At 43.0% G+C, this 23,107-nt stretch overlaps 1 protein-coding gene across 6 annotated transcripts in view; it reads right to left on the bottom strand.

The window, feature by feature from the left end:
• The window catches only part of LOC132406825 (uncharacterized protein K02A2.6-like), a 70,570-nt gene that overhangs the window by 24,365 nt on the left and 23,098 nt on the right, over window positions 1–23,107 (bottom strand). For 3 of the 6 annotated variants that reach the window (XR_009516259.1, XR_009516257.1, XR_009516261.1), the window contains 2 exons: window positions 8,419–11,437; window positions 106–174 (listed from right to left, as the gene is read on the bottom strand). Coding sequence is in view for 1 of the 6 variants with exons in the window: in XM_059992858.1 (XP_059848841.1) it covers window positions 10,194–11,222 (1,029 nt within the window). In the remaining 5 variants the exon portion in view is untranslated. Of the gene's footprint in view, window positions 1–105; window positions 175–4,285; window positions 11,438–23,107 lie in introns of those variants that run through there. The other 3 variants (XR_009516256.1, XR_009516258.1, XM_059992858.1) reach the window with 3 other exon arrangements.

Here is a 23,107-nt window from a genome sequence, read left to right as displayed (position 1 = left end):
TAGTTTTAGATCTAACTATTTCATCCTCCATCTGCATACGAAATTCAGTCATAATATGATCACTCTTTCCAAAAGGATCCCTGACTACAAGATTGTTAATCTTACCTGTCTCATTGCACAACACTTCAAGAAAGCCATCATGGATGCATTCTATGAAGTCCTCCTCGAGACTTCCTTGATCAGGTTGATGGGGGTATTTATCATCAGGAAGGGCATAGACAAAGCAGAGAGAAAATTATTTCATTGATGGAGTCAAGAACTGGGGGACACAGAATGAAAGTGACTGGCAAAAATACCAAACAAAGACAGGGAGGAAAATTTGCTTTACACAACAAAATAGACAGGTTTTGGAATGATGGTACTAATAGAGGCAGATTTAATTGTAGAATTCAAAGGGGAACTGGAACTGTGTCTGAATTGCAAGAATATGCAGTGCTTTGTGGTGAGACCAGGAAGTGTAAGTAGATGAATTCCTGCTTTATAGAGTTGGTTAGAACATGGTGGGCCAAACTTCCACATTTATCTGTGATCCTGTCAATTCAGTAGTGATGATATTCACATGGGGGAGAAATAAATAGATGGATATGATGTGAAATGGCAACAGCATGGGCAGAAGTCGATCAGGATGAATATACAATAGATTCCTGACAATTTAGTGCTATGCCATGTAAACCCTGTGGACAACTACACTATCCATTGGGTCACCATGAGTCAATGGTGACTCGATAGCACTCAACAAGGACTACTCTCAAAAGACATAGATGAAGAAATGGGTTGAACTTATGCCAAGTGAGAGTGATGGTTAAATATTAGGAACATACTTATAGATCCAAGCACCTTGTAGTATACTTCTTCCTGCTGAACCTTTTGCTAAATCCTCTGGCCACACATCCATTGATGCCTACTTGACAATGCGAATCATCTCCAGAATGTGCTGATTTGTTTTGTGAGAGGAAAGGCAATACATTATTGAGTGATGTATAGAACAGCAATAAACAATAGCTCATAGTTTGCTACCATGAAAAGTAGCAGCTGTGTGTAAGGCAATGTATTAATAATGTGGCTAAATTTGGACCTGGGCCACTGAATGGCACTGTAGAATAAGGATAAGTGAGGAGTGTTGACGTTTTATTGGTGCTGAGTTGGCAATGACAACAAAATTATGAATGGGCACCTTACTATTAGCAGTCTGGTCGAATCATTGAGATTCCTGAGCCAAGAAATTAACAGCAATAGTGATAAAGTCTGCCACCTTGGGATATGCTCACTGAGCCATCTATCCGTCTGCTATAAGTAAGAAATTCCACTGCTCTTCTTCTCCTAAGCCTCCAAGCCACACTCAAAAAAATGTGTGGAGGCTAGGGCAGAGGACATGTTCTGCTCACTAGGGCAAAAAAAAAACAGCCTTCAGCTCCTTTATCATTGAACACTGCTCTTTCCCTGTAAGTGATCAACCTCCATTAGCTAATGTTCAGCCATCCAAACCTTTCAACTTAATTAATCAAAATTAAGCAAGTTATCCACTTACCTATCTGTTTCATGCTTATTTAGGCCATACTGAAAGCACTCTGCACTCCTCCCGCACATCTCCTATATCTTTTACAAGTGTCTACGGTTGGGTTAAAACAGGGTTCCCAACCTAGCATCCATGAACCCCTCGGTTAATGGTAGGAGTCTATGGCATAAAAGAGGTTTCCAATCCCTGTTCTTGCTAACCCACTTTATTAAGTGAGCTAATGCACGTGTTAAAAATAACATGAAGTGTTTGCTACAGTTAGTGAAGTGTGCTAAGTGAGTTATGTAACATTAATTTTTTTGGAAATTTAGAAGTGAAATGCCCTAAAAAAGCTTTGCATCACAGGGGAAGTATTTTTTTAAACCGGCATTTCCACAAAATTTTGCAACAAATGGAGCAAAAGGATTAGCATTTACAGCCTGAATATTGTAGATAAGGTATCGGAACTGCATGCGGATTTGGTGAATGCTATAGCTTCTCTTTAAACTCAGCGCATGAGTACAGCGCAGGAAGAGCAGGGCAAGGGCACAGCAACACAGAGATGGACATGAGAGGATTAGACCTGAAGAAGCCAGTTTTGAAAGGAGGTATTTTGCTGGGCAAAATATTCTTCAGATTTGTTTGAGATTTTTGGTTTTGCATGTCAGAATCAGAATTAGAATCAGTTTACTATCATTGATATACGCTGTGATAATCAGATGTTAACATGACACTGAGGTTCAAATGATGGAATATGCTCTTGAGCGTCTATAGCTTTGGCCTTTTTCTGCTAGACACATCTTCTGAAGTAAAGAACATAAATTGTTAGCAAGCATTAAGTCAGAGAAAATGGGGCAGGGGTTCCCAACCTGGGGTCCAGGTCCCTGGACTCCTTTCTTAATGGCTTTGGTCCATGACGCAAAAAAGGTTGGGAACCCTTGAAATAGGGAAATAAGAACTAAGGCCAAATTTAAAATTGCCTCCTGCCCATCACGTGTCAAGTGCAGGCAGATAAAACTAAAGTCCAAAATTTTGAGCTACGTTGTAGAGGAGCAAAATTCAGCTAGTCAAGCTTATCAAACTCCACTGCAGAAGTCTCCCCTTCTTTTCAAACTAATGATTTACACCATGTAATCCACTGATCATTGGGATAGCCATTTGGGAGGTACTTTAAAAAATGCAGTTGAAAAAAGCTGCCAGTCAAACAACCAACCAATTAGATTATCAGGTTTTAAGTTATGTGGTGGTGCATCATTTAGGCTGCATAATTATTTTTTTGCCAACTGTTGTATTTTAAGGCAATCCCTGGTTTATTTGAGAACTTAACTGTTCATTTTAAACTTAAAATAAAATGCACATGTAATATTACTGATGGCTTTACAAAAGACGTACACCACTTGACCAAGCTCATTGAAGGATTTCATACTAGAAAACTGGAAAAGGAGAAGGCTGCTTTCTACTTGTGCCCGTTCTATCATTCACTGAGATCTTGGCAGTGCCTGGCCTCTTGGCTCAATACAAAGGGATTCCACTAGACATGTCAGGTCTAGGTTCTGGCGAAATATTTGTGTTCTGGTTGGGTAATGCCATCCTGGCTTGTCTCAGACTTTAGCTAGACCAGTCTGGCTTTATCTAGTATCAGTGGGAGGTGGCGATGTAAACTCAACGCCCATCACAGCAATGGATGAGTTTTTCCCCTGGGATGGGAAGGCAATTTTCAGTAACAGAGTGCAAGATTTCACAGTGGAATGGATGGGGAACATAGGCCATGAGCAGGAAGCATATGCCTGGGAATCAGCTTCATATTGACTCTAATGCCAGCCAGTACAATCCTCCCATTGTTCGTAGTCAGGCAGGGAGTGGGGGACTAGTGTGATAAGAGATTTCACTCAGACTTGGAGCATTTTTCTTGTGTATCCAAGCATGCAAATATTGCTTGGGTATCCGATATGTTTTTAATTTTGCACTTATTCTGACCACTAGATCAACTCCATCCACCTGCCATTTGTCTTTATCTCTTAAAACTTTTGATTCACAAAAATAAATCTCTAATTAGTATTTAAACTTAGTTTTCTGCAGTAAAAACTATCACTTTCTACATTTAGAACTGTTCCCAAACTTTGCACCTATAAGGTCTAACTCTAATGTTTAAAGGTCCTGCTACAGTGTTTCAACCTGAGATGTCAGCAATTCCATACCACCCACGGATGCTGTCCAGCCCACTGAGCTCATCCAGCAGATTGTTTCTAGGACCAAATTCCAGCATCAACAGTCTCTTGCGTCTCTGGTTTTTAGATGATGAACTTGTTGTCATCTTCCTCTTGGTTCCCCTTAACATCTTGAAAATATCAATCAAGCATTTAGCCTTTAAGCTTCTAAAGGTGGTGCACAATGAGCAGTGAAGAAGGTTATCTAAGATTACAACAGGATCTAGATCAAATGGGAAAGTGGGCCAAAGAATGGCAGATGAAATTTAACTCAGACAAGTGCAAAGCGTTATGAAAATAAATCAGACATGTGATAGAGAATGCTGTAAAACAGCAATACCAGAAAACCACAAGACCATAAGAAGTAATCAAAATCAGAAACAAGAGAAAATTTGAATCTTGAAAATTTGAGTCTCAGTCAAAATATCCACAGATGCTGCCTGACCTGTTGAGTTCCTCCAGCATTTTGTGTATGTTGGTCAAACTCAGAATCAAGTTTAATATCACCAGCACATGTCATGAAATGTGTTGTGTTAGTGGAAACAGTACAATACAATACATAATAACAGAGAGGGAAAAAACAGATTAGAGTAAGTAGATACATAAAATAATTAAATTAATTAAGTAATGGAAAAATTAAAAATTAAAAATAAGTAGTAAAGTAGTTTTTTTCATGAGCTCAATGTCCATTTAGAAATCAGGTGGCAGAGGGGAAGAAGCTGTTCCTGAATCGTTGAGTGTGTGTCCTCAGGCTCCTGTACCACCTCCTGATGGTAACAATTAGAATAGGCTTATCCTGGGTGATGGGTGTCCAAAATGATGGATGCCACCTTTTTGAGGCATCTCTCCTTAAAGACGTTCTGGACACTATGGAGACTAGTGCCCATGATGAAGCTGACTAAGTTTCCAAGTCTCTGCAGCTTATTTTAATCCTGTTCTGTAGCGCGCCCCCACCTCAATACTGGATGATCATGCAGCCACTTAGAATGCTCTACATCTGTAGAATGACACCATTTGGTCCATTATGGTTGGCTTATTATCACTCTCAGCCTCATTCTCCTGAGAGAAATTCATCCTCATCTCTATTTTGAATGGATATTCCTTTTTTCTGAGGGTGTGCTCTCTGGTCCTAAACTCCCTGACTATAGGAAGCAGCCTCACCATATCTACTCTATGTAGGCCTTTCAGTATTCAATAGGTTTCTGTAAGATCCCCCCTTTATTGTTCTAAAAGCCAGCAATTACAGACCCAGAGCTATCAAACGCTCCTCATGCGTTAACCCTTTAATTCCCAGGCTCATACCTAGAATTCACAGAATTCAAAGCTGAACCCAGAAGAATGGATGATGTGATGCTAATTTTAATGTTTACACTGGGTGTCATTGCAATAGTGTAGGAGGTCTTAGATAAATATTGAATTGATTTGACTGAATTGACTTTATTACTTACATCCTTCATCTTTCAGTAATAAAAATCTTTATGTTACATCTCCATCTAAATACAGTATGCAATGTGCAATTCATAGAAATTTGTAATAAGTAGTATGTACAGTAAGATATACAAGTGAATAGTCAATATAGCTTACAAATACAATTGTATCAGCATGAATTAATCAGTCTGATGGCCTGGTGGAAGAAGCTGTCCTGGAGTCTGTTGGTCCTGGCTTTTGTGCTATGGTACCATTTTCCAGATGGTAGCAACTGGAACAGTTTGTGGTTGGGGTGACTCAGGTCCCCAATGATCCTTCAGGCCCTTTTTGCACACCTGTCTTTGTAAATGTCCTGAATAGTAGGAAGTTCACATCTACATATGCGCTGGACTGTCCGCACCACTCTCTGCAGAGTCCTGTGATTGAGGAAAGTACAGTTTCCAAACCAGGCAGTGATGCAGCCAGTCAGGGTACTCTCAATTATGTCCCTGTAGAAAGTCCTTAGGACTTGGAGACTCTTGTCAAACTTCAACCATCTGAGGTGAAGGAGGTGCTGTTGTGCCTTTTCGCCACAAAGCCGGTATGTACAGACCACGTGAGGTTCTTGGTGATGTTTATGCCGAGGAATTCAAAGCTGTTTACCCAGTCAACCCCAGATCCATTGATGTCGATAGGGGTTAGCCTCTCTCCATTCCTCCTGTAGTCCATAACCTACTCCTTTCTTTTTGCGACATTGAGGGACAGGTTGTTTTCTTGACATCACTATGTCAGGGTGATGACTTCTTCTCTGTAGGCTGCCTCGTTATTATTTGAGAAGAGGCCAATCAGTGTAGTATCATCAGCAAATTTAATTAGCAGTTTGGAGCAAATAAGTCAGAATAGGATGGTGAACAGTGACAGATACAGATACAGTATTTCCGATCATCTCTGCAAATTAAGAAAGCTTATGGTGTGTTAGCTTTCATAAGTCGAAGGATAGAGTTTAAGAGTCACAGGGTAATGACGCAGCTCTGTAAAACTCTGGTTAGGCCACACTTGGAGTACTGCGTCCAGTTCTGGTCGCCTCACTATAGGAAGGATGTGGAAGCATTGGAGAGGGTACAGAGGAGATTTACCAGGATGCTGCCTGGTTTAGAGAGTATGGATTATGATCAGAGATTAAGGGAGCTAGGGCTTTACTCTTTAGAGAGAAGGAGGATGAGAGGAGACATGATAGAGGTATACAAAATATTAAGAGGAATAGAGTGGACAGCCAGTGCCTCTTCCCCAGGGCACCACTGCTGAATACAAGAGGACATGACTTTAAGGTAAGGGGTGGGAATTTTAAGGGGGATATTAGAGGAAGGCTTTTTACTCAGAGAGTGGTTGATGTGTGGAATGCGCTGCCTGAGTCAGTGGTGGAGGCAGATGCACTAATGAAATTTAAAAGACTACTAGACAGGTATTGGAGGAATTTAAGGTGGGGGGGATATATGGGAGGCAGGTTTTAGGGGTCGGCACAACATTGTGGGCCAAGGGCCTGTACTGTGCTGTACTAATCTATGTTCTATTAAACACAAATGCTCTGCAAAGTGCTCACCCTATCTCCCTACTAAGTCAGTGCTTCATTTAAAAGGATGGTTTGGGTCCCTGGATGATGAGAGGGGAAGAAGTGAAAGGACATATGTGACGTCTTCGATACCATGCAGCAAAACATGCCACAACATGGAAGAGGTTGGTGGAGATAGAAGAGCAGAAAAGGGAGTCACAATGTTGTAATGCTGACAAAGGAGAGGAAGGTCTGACTGTTTCCTGAACCTCTTTGAAATTGTGAAGGATTGAAAGCAGAGGGAGCTGGTGAATGGAAGATGAGAGCCAGGGAAACTTAGTTTTTCCTCTGTCCAGGAGAAAAGGGGTGAGAGCAGAAGTGCAGGAAACAGATGAGGAATGGTTAAGGGATCAGTCCAATAGAGAAGTTACAATTCAGGAAGAGGAAAATGTAGAGTCAACTGCGTAGAAAGCTTCATGATTAAGACAAACGCAAACAAGGCAAGGGAAATGGGTGAAAGGAACATAGTCCTTACAGGAGGCAGGGTGTGAATGCTCGTAATTGATGCTGGGTCTACGAGATTTGCATTATATAGCATTTCATATTCCTTTGATTTCTGACTTTCTATCTGCCCAAATAGCTTTTCTTCCAGTTTATTTCTCTATTTCATCAAACAGATGTCCCTTAACCCTACAGCAATTCAACTGTTGTGTTATCAGGGATATTCCCTTAATTCTATTTTTCCCTATCCCATCCTCTTGCAACTTAAAATTAACTTGTCTTCCCTCTTCCTCAGTTCATTGAAGCATCTTGAACTTGAAATATAAACTCTGTTTCTCTTTCCGCAAATGTTGCCTCATCAATATTACTTCCTGCGTTTTCTATTTTACTTAAGATTCCCTGTATATACAAATTTTTAATTTTATTTTAGCTTTTATCCTGTGAATGTCTCCTTAATTTAATTCAACTAACCCGTTGCAGACCTAAGATCAAATTCAGGATCCACTTTGCTTGTATGACGCAATTTAACACTGGAAGTGGTTTAACAAGTATTCTTTCCCAACATCAAGAAAAAACTGTAACTTCCTCTCTGATACAGAAAAAATAATTTTTACGTTAATACAAAATGAAATTCAAGGTGGTAACTGAAAATTTTAAAAAAAGACATGGATGCTGGAAATTGGAAATAAAAGTAGAAAGTTCTAAAACCACAGAACAGATCAGACAAAATTTGTGAAAAAAGTAACAGGGTTAATGATTTAGGTCTAGTTTCCATGAAGGAACGAAAACAGTGTCTTAGTTACAGAGTGGTTAGTGGAGGGCTATAGTAGATAATTCAAAGGGAATATGTCTCAAGGTGAAGCCACTTTAAGAGCATAAACTGTAAATGAAGTCTTGTGGTTCATGGGTTAATTAACCACAACTAACGAGTGGACGCATCCCAGTCCATCACGGGTAAAGCCCTTCCCACCACAGTGCATCTACAAGGACTGGTGTCGCAGGAAAGCAACATCCAACATCAAGTACCCCCACCATCCAGGCCATGCTCTCTTCTCACTGCTACCATCAGGAAAGAGGTACAGGAGCCTAAGGACCCATACTACCAGGTTCAGGAACAGTTATTACCCCTCAACCATCAGGTTCTTGAGCCAGAGGGGATAACTTCACTCAACTTCTCTCACCCCAGCACTGAACTCACACAACCTACGGACTCACGTTCAGAGACTCTTCATCTCATGTTCTTGTTATTAATTGCTTACTTAATTATAATCATTGTTTTCTTCTTCTTTTTGCACATTTTGTCCTCTTTTGCACATTGGCGGTTTAGTTCATTTTGTTGTATGTAGTTTTTCATTGATTCTATGGTATTCCTTTGTAGTTACTGTAAATAAGATAAGATAAAACTTTATTTATCCAGAAGGAGATTATTGTTGTAAGGTTGCTCAGTCAGAAATATATCGTTTTAAAATACAAAATGTAAGCATTGAGGTATGAAAAAGAATACAATATGTGTATCAAAAAGTAATAGTGCAAAAAACAGATGTGCATTGAAACCATATACTCACATTCTGAAGGAGGAGGAATTGTGGTCTCATGGCCACAGGGAGAAATGATCTCCTGTGGTGTTCAGTGGAGCACCTCGGTGGAATCAGTCTGTTGCTAAAGGTGCTCCTCTCTTTGTCCAGTGTGTCATGGAGGGGGTGAGAGGGATTGTCCATAATGCTCCGTACTTTCTGCAGCATCCTCCTCTCAGACACAACCACCAGAGAGTGCAGTTCCACCCCCAGAACAGAACCAGCTTTCCTGAAGGGCTTATCGATCTTCCTGGCATCAGTTGCTCTCACCCTGCTGCCCAGTAGATGACAGCACAAAATAGAACACTGGCCACCACGGAGTCGTAGAACATCTGCTGCATTGTACAGCAGATGTTGAATGACCAGAGACTCTTCAGGAAGAACAGTTGGCTCTGTCCCTTCTTGAACAGAGCCTCTGTAGTTTTAGTCCAGTTTATTGTGCAGGTGAGTTCCCAGGTATTTGTAGTCCCGGAAGACTTCCTCATCCGTTCCCTTGATGGAGATGGGAATGCAGGTGTTTTCACCTTCCTGAAGTCCACCACCAAGTCCCTTGTCTTAGTGTTGCTGAGCTGCAGGTGATTCAGCCCACACCACTCAACAAAGTTATCCACCACTCTTCTGTACTCAGCTTCTTGACCTCGGTTGATGCAGCTCACAACTGCCAAATCATCCAAAAACTTCTGCAGGTAGCTGGAATCCAAGTTGAACCTGAAGTCCGAGGTGTAGACGGTGAACATTAGATAGGACAGGACAGTCCTCTGAGGTACCCCTGTGCTGCTAACCACAGTGTCTGAAACACAGTTCTGCAATCTCACATACTGTGGCTGTCCGGTCAGGCAGACTGTAATCAGGACACTTTTGGAGCATCCACCTGCAGTTCCCTGAGCTTACTCCCTGGCAAAGCAGATCGTATGGTGTTAAAAGCACTGGAGAAATCAAAGAACATGATTCTCACAGTGCCACCTGGCTCCTCCAGATGGGTGAAAGCCCATTGAAGCAAGAAGATAATTGTGTCCTCGACTCCAATATGTGGTATGTAAGCAAACTACAGAGTGATGGTCCAGTGATGAATTTATGATGGTTCAGAATGTGTCTGGACCAGTCTTTCTAATAATTTTATAACATGTGAGGTCAGTGCCACTGGCCTACAGTCACTGGGCATGGTGGGACATGTCTTCTTGGGTACTGGAGTTAGGCAGGATGCTCTTCACAGCACAGGGACCCTCTCCAGGCTCTGGCTCAGATTAAAGATGTATTGAAAGACTGCACCCAGCTGGGTAGGTGTGGTGAACTATGTGCCTGTCGGGACACGCCCCTGCTGACTGCTCCTGTGGCTCCTCCCACAGGCCCCTGTATAAAGGAGACCTGCGGCCTGACACTCGGCCTCAGTCTCCAAGACCTTGTATGATAGACACTCACTCCTGGTTCCTTCTTCCAGTCAATAAAAGCCGATATCTCGCCTACGTCTCAGTGTGAGTTATTGATAGGCGTTCGTGAGGGGTGGCATTGGTGGACGTACATAATAGAGAGTGGATAGAGTGCAGTGCCTCAGGGAGGACCTCCTGCCATCGAGAGACCGGCAACCCTTTTGACTTAAGGGCTAAAAGTGTGGCCTTCCACACTTTGGCATTCTCCCGCTCCACCTGGCCATTACCCCGGGGATTATAACTGGTGGTCCGACTGGTAGCAATGCCCCTAGCTAGCAAGTACTGGCGCAGCTCCTCACTCATAAAGGAGGACCCTCTATCACTGTGGATATAGCAGGGATACCCGAACAGAGTGAAGAGCTGGCGCAGGGCTTTTATGACGGACGTGGCAGTGGTGTCGGGGCAGGGGATGGCAAAGGGGAACCGTGAGAACTCGTCAATAACACTGAGAAAATAGACATTGCGGTCAGTGGAGGGAAGGGGGCCCTTAAAGTCAACACTCAGGCGTTCAAAAGGGCGGGTGGCCTTGACAAGTTGTGCCGTGTCAGGACAGTAGAAGTGCGGTTTGCACTCGGCGCAAATTTGGCAGTCCCTGGTCATCGTCCTGATGTCCTCCAGGGAGTACGGCAGGTTCCGAGCTTTCACAAAATGGTAAAATCGGGTGACCCCCGGATGGCAAAGTTGTGCATGAAGGGCGTACAGCTGGTCGAGCTGTGTGCTAGCACATGTTCCCCGGGATAGGGCATCAGGGGGCTCATTGAGTCTGCCAGGCCGGTACAGGATATCATAGGTGTAGGTGGAGAGTTCTATCCTCCACCGCAAAATCTTATCATTTTTGATCTTGCCCCGCTGTTGGTTGCTGAACAGGAACGCAACCGAGTGCTGGTCGGTCAGCACGGTGAATCTTTTGCCAGCAAGATAGTGCCTCCAGTGCCTAACAGCCTCCACTATGGCCTGGGCTTCTTTCTCCACCGCGGAGTGCCGAATTTCGGAGCCTTGGAGGGTGCAAGAAAAGAATGCCTTCCTGATTAAGGGTAGCAGCCAGAGCGAAATCGGAGGCATCACACTCCACTTGGAAGGGAGCAGTCTCGTCCACTGCAGTAGGTCATACCTTGAGTGTTCTTGGGCCAATGCTGTCCAGGCCTACAGCCTTGCCTGGGTGAAGTCTGCTGTGCTTTCTCCTTACCTGCTTAGCTGTGACAGTCTGTGTGTCTGTCGACGTTGGCTCTCCGGTGTCCTTGGAGAGAGACGGAGGGCAAGGGGTGAGAGGGGTGGTGCTAGGGGGTAGATGGGGGTAAACAGAAAAATAATTTCAGGATGTATATTATATACATTTCTCTGACATTAAGTGTACCTACCTATTGAGAAGCCTCCTCATCAAACCTGTTGAAAAACCTGCTTAACTCGTTGACCCTGTCCCGGTCCCTTTCAATCACCTGGTCTCTGGTATTTTTGTACCCTGTGATCATTTTCATACCACTCCACAATCCTTTCTGGTGTTCTGCTGTAGTTTCCTATCCAGCATCCTCCTGTAGTAGTCCTTGCCCTGGGTGATCTTCTCCCTCAGTTCCCTCTGGACCAGCCTCGTCTCCTCCCTATCTCCATCTCTGAATGCCCTTTTCTCCCTGATCAGAATGGCTTTGATGACCCAGGGTTTATTGTTTGGGATACACTGTACAGTCCTAGTTGGAACAGTATTATCCACACAGAAGTTGATGTACCCTGTAACGTAATACATCAATCTCTGCTCTATATGGACTACAGAGCACATCTGGTCGGTCCCTTCAAAGCAGGACCTTATTGGCCTCCTGTGACCAGTTCCTAACAGACTTCCTGATCACAGATTGCTGCTGGACCAGAGGCTTATAGAAGGGCTGGAGGTACACCTGGTTATGATCTGATCTGCCAAGAGAGGGAAGGGCTCTGGCACTATATGGGTCTTTAATATTTTCATATAGTGATCCACTGCCTTACTTCCTCTGGTTTGACAGTCTGCACACTGTGTGTAAGTGGGCAAATCACATCCAAGTTGACATGATTGAAATCGCCTGATATAGTTTGGGTGTAGCATCTGTAGACTCGCGGTGACCCAGCAAGGTGTTATCTGGGAAGTAGACTCCCAAGGGTAATGGCATGAGAAAACTCTCTGGGCAAATAGTATGGATGGAGACTTACGGCTAAAAGAGACCTCGGCTTTCACCCTGTCTTGTGCAGCTGGATCCTGGACTTTCCTGTCAGATCACTGGCAGGTGGTAAGAGTGGGCTCACTCACATCTGCCACTCAACACAGGAGCCCCCCAGGACTATGTCCTAAGCCCCCTCCTTTATCGTCTGTACACCCATGACTGTGTCGCCACCCACAATTCCAATTTGCTAATTAAATTTGCTGATGACACAACACTGATTGGCCTATTCTCAAACAATAACAAGGCAGCCTACGGAGACAAAGTCATCACCCTGACACAGTGGTGTCAAGCAAACAACCTCTCCCTCAATGTCGCAAAAACAAAGGAGCTGGCTGTGGACTACAGGAGAAATGGAGACAGGCTAACCCCTATTGATAACAATGGATCTGGGTTTGAGAGGGTGAACAGCTTCAAGTTCCTCAGCATACACATCACCGAGGACCTCACGTGGTCTGTACGTACCGGCTGTTTGGTGAAAAAAGCACAACAGTGCCTCTTTCATCTCAGAAGGTTGAAGAAATTCAGCATGAGTTCCCAACTCCTTTCTACAAGGGCACAACTGAGAGTATCCTGACTGGCTGTATCACTGCCTGGTATGGGAACTGTACTTCACTCAATCACAGGACTCTGCAGAGAGTGGTGCGGACAGCCCGGCACATCTGTAGGTGTGAACTTCCCACTATTCAGGACATTTACAGCGACAGGTGTGTAAAAAGCGTCTGAAGGATCATTGGGGACCAAGTCATCCCAACCACAAACTGTCCCAGCTGTTACCATCCGGGAAATGGTACCACAATGTTAAAACCAGGACCAACAGGCTCTGAGAGAGCTTCTTCCAAAAGGCCATCGGACTGATTAATTCACGCTGACACAATTGTATTTCTAAGGTATATTGACTGTTCAGTTGTATACCTTACTGTACATACTATTTATTATAAATTGCACATTGCATATTTAGACGGAGACATAACATAAAGATATTTACTCCTCACATATGTGAAGGATGTAAGAAATAAAGTCAATTCAATTCAATGTAATGTCAGGGGTGTATACACGCTTCTTCACTGTGATTGCCCACAAGGAAATGAATCTCAGGGTTGGCATATGTATCTCAAAGGTGACACCTGGATAATAAATTTACTTTGAGTTTTGAATTAGAGCGGGAGAGAAAAGAGTCTTTTGTTTTGTGACATGTGTTGTATCTCCTTTTGGTTACATGCAATAGTGGTGTAAGCAGAAGAATCGTAAGTTCACACAAGCAATGGTAAAGGGAGCTATAAATGGAATGGCCTCTTTAAAATGCTGAAATATAAGGAGCAGGTGTGCATGGAGTTGGAATCTCATTAGAGATGGTAGAAACTGTAAAGAATTATCCAGTAAATTTAGGAGTTAGTGGGTGAAAGGTGTGGATCAGGGAAACTATATACTTCTTCTCTCCACGCAGAAGGTCCAAAAGGCTCACCAACTACCTCTATTGCCCTTCATGATTTAGAAACTCCCTTCCATTCTTCTAGTTCCTTTGATTCATGGTATTTCCATCCTCCTAAGCCATGTCTTCCCCTTGCCAACAGTTAACAGAGCTCTTGATCTTTTCACATTTATTTCTTGCCCTCCAGTTCTCACTTCCACTCCTCTCAGACAGAGCACGAATGCAGGTACCCTGGCCTTCACCTTCCAGCACACCCTGCCTCCAAGTTCAACGGGTCATCTTTTGATGTTTCCACCACCTTCTATCACCAGACTTCAGCCTTGGCTCTTGCTTCTAAGTTACTTTCCCTTGTCCCTGGAGCATATGTGTCTTTGGAGACAACATCGAGAAAGGGCAAAGGTCAGTCCTTCCCAAGATCAGAATTGGAAGTGTCCCCAGATGGGTTCATTGATTAATGTTTATATACTGAAATTCAGGGTTTTGAACCTTTTGATCTTTTTGCCACAAAGGATTTGATTAAATGTGCACTGTGTTGGTGAGCTCTCAACATGCTAATGTGCTTGCTTTGATGTTGTTTTTTCCAACATTATTAAAAATAAGCATTTCATGAGACTATCTCACTAATCAAAACAAAAACACACCCACCACATTATAAGACATTTGACCTATTTGTAAGTATGGCCATTCAGAAATAAAAAGAGCCATTGACAAAGGACTAGCCATATGGAAACAGTTTGCTGAGCAGATAATCAAGCGGAGAAAGATTACTTAAAGGAGAATTTGGAAAATTAAGGACTGAAGTCAAGTTTTCACGATCTCCCTTTTTAATATTAAGCAATGATAAGTTATATTTGCAGCTTTACTTGTCTAGAAAAGCGGTAGTTTATCAACTCATACATCTCTGATTTAACCAAGTGTTCATTCAACCTGCCTTCAAAGAGATTGTGTGAATGAAATTGCTTCCATTCTGGATCATGCACGTTAATGATAATTATTTCAGCAAGTAGCACAACACAGTTTCAGTCAGTATCCATCAAATTAAGATGCTTAAATTGTTTAAAGGGATGGGAACTGATGCAAGGAAGCTTCAAAGGAGAATGGTGAATGAAGCAGTCAATGCAACATCTCCCTGCTTCCTGGTCAATCACTCGGGCTGAGGATGATTTGCTTCCTGGGGGTTATTTATGTATATATTGAGATTCAGCCGTGCCTCCCAGCAATCCACAATGTTAATCCTGGCCTAATTGCAGGACAACTTGCAATGACCAATCAACCTACCAACCAGTACATCTTTGTGCTAACCACTACACTGCTGCGCCACTTGTTTTGTGGATTCAGAGATGACTGATGAGGCCAATAGAGAAGTGCAGGCTCTTCCATAGATAGGGCAGGAGATGCTTGGTGGAGAGACCATGCAAATTGCCTATGAAATGGTATGTTCTTCCACCAATTATAACACTTAATGGGCCCCCCTAAAGCATGGATGAATGCTCTCAACATAACAGCAACCCTGAATACTCCTGTCCACTTTACAACAAGTTCTGTCTAGCTGCATCATGGTGTGGTATGGAAGCTGCAAAGCATTGGTCTGAAAGACCTATTAGGGGATAGTAATGTCCGCCAACAGGAGCACTGCGATCATCCACTCCCCCCTATTTGTGACATACACGGAGCATTGTCTACGAAGGGCCCAAGCATTGTTATGGATCCTACCACCCATCACACAATCTCTTTGATTACCTTACTACCATGGAGGCCTTGTGAGCACTTTACTGCTTATTGGTCTTTTTACTGTTCACATGTAAGTGTGTACTTCACTTACATTTGAATTATTATATTTTGTTAACTTATTTATAGTAGTATTTTTGTTTTATCTGCTGTGTGTGATGTATGGATTGTGTACACACCATCATTTCCTTTGATTGCATATGCGTCCAGTCGGATGACAATAAATTTCAACTTGGACGTGGGCCAGGAGTTCCAAGCAGGCATGATCCATATCTTCATATCATGCACCCCTCACACAAGCTCTTCTCCCGCCTGCCATCTGGCAAAAGGTACCGAAGCATTCGGGCTGTCAAGATCAGACTGTACAACAGTTTCTTCCCCCAAGCCATCAGACTCCTCAATACTCAGAGTCTAGACTGACATCTAGATCATTTATTATTATATTGTAATTTGTCTTCTGCTGTGCCTATTGTCTTGTTTATTAATTATTGTACTGCCCTGCACTGTTTTGTGCACTTTATGCAGTCCTGTATAGGTCTGTAGTCTAGTACAGTTTTTATGTTGTTTTGCATAGTCTAGTGTAGCCTTGAGCTGTCTCACGTAGTCTAGTGTAGTTTTGTGTTGTTTCATGTAGCACCAGGGTCCTGGAGGAACATTGTTTTGTTTTTGCTGTGTACTGTACCAGCAGTCTATGGTCGAAATGACAATAAACTTGACTTGACTTGACTAACCAGTTATCAAATGCCAATGCTCCCAGTGTGTTTCACTATGGCATGTGTAATTATAGCAAGGCATCCTTATTCGAGCTCTCAAAACATCTTACAATGGAATTCAACATTCTATTTACCCTCTTAACCGGTTGGTGCACTTGGATACTTGTTTCTAGTGATTAGCAAAAAAAGACACCAATTACTTTTTTGTATATTGATATTTCCCAATCTATAATATTTCTCTTCCTTTTGTTTTTTCTTGATAGGCAAGTGGTTACCTTTATTTATTCACATTATATTGCATCTGCTAGAATTTGCCCAGTCAACCAACTTGCAATTTACATAATACTCTGCTTTTGTTTAATCCTCACAACTCACATTCCCACACAGTTTCATGTTGTTGGCAAACTTAGAAGCATTATGCTTCCTTCATTAAATTATTGTTATACATTGTGAGTAACTGCAGTCCTTCTGTTTGTTGTCAGCCACCTCAAATAAGCCTGTTTATTCAAAGTTCACTTTATTATCCATGCTGCTATAGGAGACTCAGTTGAACTGTTCCTGAACCTGTTGGTATGGGACCTAAGGCTTCTTCCCAATGTCAGCAGTGAGAAAAGAGCATGGCCTAGATGGTGGGGAGGTTCTCAATGGCAGATGGTGCCTTCTTGTGACTATGCTCTTTGTAGAAGTGCTCAATAGCAGGGAGTGCTTTTTAGTGATGAATTAGGCTATGTCCCATTTACCTGTTTGCCAACCAATTTTCAGTCCACATCACTGTACTATTTCTGAACCCTCCTTCTTTAATTTTACATATTAGACTTACCAAAGGTCTTTTGAAAACCCAAACACACCACATCAGCAACTTCTCGCTTATCTTTTCAACCAGTTACATCCTCAAAAACCATCAGTAGGTTTGTACAACACAATTTTCCTGTCATAAATCCATACAGATTTTGTCTAATTCCTTTGCTGAATTAGCAGATGTAAACATACTGCTTCGGAAAGAAGTGGAGAGAAAAGAAAGACCATTTGACCTGACATCCATTGAGGGAATCATATTTCTCCAAATCCGCAGGAACCATTCCATAATCTGTAGAAATTAGAAGGGTGCAAATGAAGAAGGTTAATGAATGTCCTGAACTCTCTGCCCCAGATTGTTGTGGAGAATAGATTATTAAAGAGGAAGTACATGCAGTTTTGAAAGTTGAAGAATGGGTACAGAAGAAGGTATGAGACCTGGGGCAGATCAGCCATGATCGGATTGAATTGCAAGGCAGGCTTAAGGGACCAGGTGGCCTCCTCCTGCTGCTATTTTCTTGTGTTGTCATTGCCTCTCTTAGTGTTGCAGATTATCATGCTCTGGACATTTACGGCTTTTTAGTCCCATGAAAGACCACATATTTTCTCACATGATATTCCATCTGCCACCTTCTTCTTCATATCATTTTTTTTATTCCTCTCAAGCTCACTTTTCCACTTATTAGCATATTGCACAATTTGCACATAGTCTTCTATTCAGCTGAAGCCTGGCCCTGATTTTTGTATCGTAAGTATTGAAAATGACCTATTTATTCTATTTAATTTGACCTACTATAAATGTACTATTCATGCTAATATTTTCCCTGCAAAACTGTGGGCTCTTAATTTATCTAGCACTTAATTATATCCTACTTTATGACATTTGTTTTTTGAAAGTCCAGATGTACTACATCCACTAGGGCCTCCCATCTACACTCCGTTATATTGCTAAGTATCTTTAAGCTTTAAAATATGATTTCCTTCTAATAAAATCATCTAAACTCAATTTTTAATATTAGATGTCACCACATTTCTTGCTAACTCCTAGCAGGTCTATAAGGTTTATAGTTCATTATGTTCTGTCTCCTTTCTTCCCCTAATAGCAGTGCTCTATCTGTTATGTTATAATTTATTGGGGCTGTTCCAGAATTCAGGGAATTCCAGAGAAGGATAGATTCGTGATTGGTCAGGGCATGAAGGGGTATGGAAAGAAGGCAACAGTTTGTGAGTGTGAGGGAGAATGGATCAGCCACGATGAAATGGTGGAGAAGACTCAATGGGCAAAATGGCCTAATTTTGTTCCTATACCTTATGGCCTTAAGGTCTAGAATCACCACTGATACATCCACTTTCTCTGCAACTGCCTCTTTTAGAAAGCAGACTATCAGATCCAGGGAATTTTGGGGATTTTAGGCTCCTTAATTTCTTTAGTTTTTCCCCTTTACTAATATTATTCCTCTTAATAAAATGATACATACTTCTCAATGCTGTTCTAAATTTAATTTGTCATTCATAGCCTACTTTGCAAGCCTGTTCATGTTTTTAAGTATTTTGGAGGAGTCATCAATAGTATCAGCTTTGTTCATCACATTCAACACTGTACCTTGAATTTTTGCTTCTACTGTATGCAGGGATCTCAGGCTTCTCTGGAACATGCTTGCGCCATCTGGCATCAGATCCAGGTCACCAGGAAGGAGGGAACAGATCTTCACGTGGTGTTCCGGGACCTCGCCAATGCCTTCGGCTCAGTCCTTCATAAACTCCTCTGGACTGCTTTCGACTTCTTCAGGATCCCAGTGGCCCTCACAAGCTTTGTTAAGGCCTACTTCCAGGATGTGCAGCTATGTTTGAGAACATCAGACTACACCACAACGTGGCAACATCTGGAAGTGGGAGTCATGGCCGTTTGTACCATCTCTCCGCTAGCCTTCACCATGGCCATGGAGGTGGTCATTAGATCATCTCGATGGGTGGTTGGAGGACAGCGTCTAAGAACTGGACTGAAGCTGCTGCCAATCAGAGCATACGTGGACGATCTCACAACACTCACCACAGCCAAGGCTTGTACTGTACGCCTGTTGAGAAAACTTCAAGAGAGTAACGAGCAGGTTTGGCTGAAGATGAAGCCGAGCAAGTCCAGAAGCATCTCCATCATCAAGGGGAAGCTGGTAGATCAATGCTTCATGGCCAATGAGACGATTTCAACAGTTTTCGAGAAGCCTGTGAAGCGCCTAGGTCAGTAGTATAATGCATCCCTCAAAGACACAGAGCAAGTAGATCAGCTCAGGAAGGAGGCCGTCAGTGGCCTCGAGAGCATCGACAGAACCACGCTCCCTGGCAAGCAAAAACTCTGGTGTATGCGATTTGGGCTCCTTCCATGCATCATGTGGCCACTAACCTTGTATGAAGTTCCAGTTTCAAAGGTGGAAAAGCTGGAGAGACTGATCAGCTCATACGTAAAGAGGTGGCTTGGTCTTCCCAGGTGCCTCAGCAGCACAGGGCACTACAGCAAAGGAGCCCTAGAGCTACCCATTTCTAGTCTTTCAGAGGAGTACCAGTGCGCCAAAGTAAGACTGGACATGATGCTAACAGGGGCGGATGATCCGTTTGTAGCACAAGCTGCCCTCATCCTGGATACTGGGAGGAGATGGACTCCATCAGAAGCAACCGAGCAAGCAAAGGCGGCACTCAATCACGGGGATATCGTGGGACAAGTGCAGCAAGGGAGGAGCTGTCTTGGCCTCAGGGACAGTACACCAGCCTGGAAAGAGGCTGCTCCGTCTCAGAGACGCAGGAAATACGTTGGCAGGAGGAGGCGGCAAGGTGAGCAAAGGCCGTCGCTCAGGCAAGGCAAGGGCAAATGATGAGATGGGAGGGAGTGGAGAAAGGAAAGATCTCCTGGAGAGAGTTGTGGGACATGCAGACATTCAGAGTGAGCTTCACCATCAGGGCTGCTCACAAATGTCTTGCCATCTCCCGTGAACCTCAGCCTCAGTATGGAGAGGACCCCATGTGCTCCCTCTGCCCGACTTCAACAACACTAAAGCCCATTCTGGTGAGCTGCAAGACCAGCCTCACTCAAGGCCAATACACCTGGTGGCACAACCAAGTGCTACGGTGTCTTGCAGCAGTGCTGGAAAGTCAGCAGACGAGCGTTAATGCTCTCCCTCCCCCTTCATTTACAGCATTTGTCCGGAAAGGCGAGGGTCAAGACTGAATCACCACATCAAGACCAGACACCGGGCAGTTAGACCACATCAAGACCAGACACTGGGTGGCTAGGCCACATTAAGACCAGACACCATGCGGCTAGACCACATCAAGACCTGACACTGGGCCGCCAGGCGGGGCACGTGATTGGAAGATGGTGGCAGACGTAGGCCAGAGGCTCTGCTTCCCAACTGAAATTGCGGAAACCAACCTCAGGCCAGACCTTGTGCTATGGTCGGCCTCACTCCATCTTGTTTACATCATCGAGCTGACAGTGCCCTGGGAGGATGCAGTGGAGGAGGCCTACGAGCACAAGAAGCTGAGGTACGCTGAGCTTGCAGTCGATGTGCAGCAATGAAGCAGGCTGCAGAGGATTTGTAGCCACATCAACATCAAAGCTACTCCGGGAGTTGGGAGTGTGAGAGAAGACACACCGATAAGCAGTCAAAGACCTCTCCAGATCTGCTGAAAAGAGTAGTCAGTGGCTCTGGATGAAGAGGAAGGATTCCATCTGGGCCCCCAAGTGAGTGAATGGCATCTAGGGGGTGAGCCCGGGATGCTGGGATTCACTGCTGAACCCTCTGGAGGTGTCGTGGGCCTATCAGCGAAACACTGAGGAAAGAGGCCACCCACTTGATAACCCAGAAGATGCCACCTCTCACCTGGCTACCCCACAGTGTCTAGGCAGCATGTCTCAGGAGTGCTGATAAGGGATATTAACATCTAGTCCTACATAACATACCTTGACTCCAACAGAAACACCATTTAGACTTCCTGCAAGGAGTAATTTCTCTCTACTGTATGGAACAGAATTTTGTTTTGTAGCTGTCTTTTCATGCTTGGTCTATTGCACTGGAAAGCACTCAATGCAACTGGCACATCTTCCCGTTTGGCCCATGTAACATGTCTTCGAATATCTGTCTATGAGGAAAAATCCCAAAGTCTTTCTCTAATTGCTTCTCAGCTATTTTAGCTCTTTTTTTGTTTGGTTTTCTTGCAGTATTTGTTTTTCACTGCTCCTGAAATTGCTGCAAAGTTTGCTATTCGCAGATCTAATCTTTACCCAATTTCTCTCCCAATTTGGTGTGATTCCTTTTGGCTGCTGCATGCTTTTAAAGGTCAGTGGAATTAATTTCCAATCTGCTGCTTTTATCGAGTCCAAAAGTCTCACACACAGACCCTCCAAAAAGGGTCAAATTAAAAATCCCACTTATGTCTCTATTGAGAGTCATGGATAGCTAATTTATCGCTTAGTTTTTAACTATCCGATTTCATCCCTTGCAGCCATTGGAGATGAATCTGGTTAAGATGGCAGATAAGATGATGTCCACTATAATCCCCGTCCTGAAGACAGCACAGGACGTTTATTTAAATGTTATGAAAAAGTTACACAGATCAAACTAACAAGTAACAATTGGGAAAAGGTGGTTGTGGTGGGGGTTGAGTATGACCTCACTTGCCCCACCTTGTGCCCCAGTCCCTGTCGTAAAACCAGTTTCACGTCATTGCTCATACTTTGAAATCATGAATAATACTGAAATCAATTCAGCTAATGTCTTTTGTTGTTGTTCTCAAACTGTTTTGTCATCTTAATTCTCACATCCCCCATGGCCCTTTCTATGTATCTTCTGTGAATCTGCAAGGTTTCTGCTTTGTGCATGCCTCATGTAACTCCTCCTCCTCCTACAGCGTTCTTTGGGACTGGATAAAACTGTGCTAAGGAAAACTAATTGCCACCTACATTTCGTTTTATCCAGTTGTCTGCACCTATTCTTTGATCATTGTGCTCATGAGTTAAAAGCCTTTCTATTCAACCCTCTTTAGATCTACAAAAGCCTCTTTGGGGTAAACAATCAGAGTACAAACAAAACGTATTGGTGAGCATAGCGAGTTAGTGGTGCGAGAGGTTATTCTAATTGTGTATTTTTCCTTTCGCTCTGTTAATATCCGAGTAAAGAGTAGGCTAGACAGCAGTTTGCAAGAAAAGTGGTGGAATCTATTTCTAAGAATTGATAAGATTACTTAGAAATTTATATGATTTTGCAGTTAACATAATTTCATAAGAAGGGAATCATATTTGAAAAGTTTGAGTTTTTTGAAGATATAATTTGCAAGGTAAATGCGAGACACGATGTTTTCAAAATCTTCTCATCGTAAGGTAAAATATAAATGAAAGTGAGATAAAATAAGGGCCCACAGATTTGTGGATAAGTACATATTTATTCTTACAAGCAATTAATGATTTGACTTACTTTGGCCATTGTATCTGACTGTAACATACGACTGTTTTTGGGGTAGTGGATGATGAGTAAACCAGCATCAGTGTCCTCTACCAGGTCAACATCTGCAACCATTCTGAACAAGTCCACATTGTTTGCATGCCTGCAGAGAATTCTAAAGCAGGCACTCTAATCTGAGCTCTGCATGGGGACAGATTACAAGGTGGCTCGAGGGAAAGATTTGAGGATGTACACAATGAAGCTGGTTTTGAGGGACCAGGTGAGATTCTCCACCAGGTGAACACCAAGAAATTTGGTGCTCTTAACGATCTCAAGGGAGGAGCCATCAATGTTCAGCGGAGAGTGGTCTCCTGAAGTCAACAACTATCTCTTTTGTTTTGATCACATTCAGAGATAGGTTGTTGGCTCTGCACCAGTCTGTTAGCTGCTGCACCTCCTCTCTGCGATTTATACAATGATGTGCAGTGAAACATTTTGTTTCATATGCCATTCATACAGACCATTTTATCACAATAGTACATCAAGGTAGCATAAGGGAAATTGGTAATAGAATGCCAAATAGGGTGTTACAGTTACAGAGAAAGTTCAGCTTTGGTCTTATCTAAAAAATTAGCCAGAACGCTATTCATGATGGAAAGCCCTCTAG

The sequence above is a fragment of the Hypanus sabinus genome, chromosome 17 (genome assembly GCF_030144855.1).
Source record: "Hypanus sabinus isolate sHypSab1 chromosome 17, sHypSab1.hap1, whole genome shotgun sequence".
In the NCBI taxonomy this organism is placed as follows: domain Eukaryota; kingdom Metazoa; phylum Chordata; class Chondrichthyes; order Myliobatiformes; family Dasyatidae; genus Hypanus; species Hypanus sabinus.
Note: the sequence above shows the minus strand (reverse complement) of the source record. Positions and strands in the feature narration are given on the sequence as shown.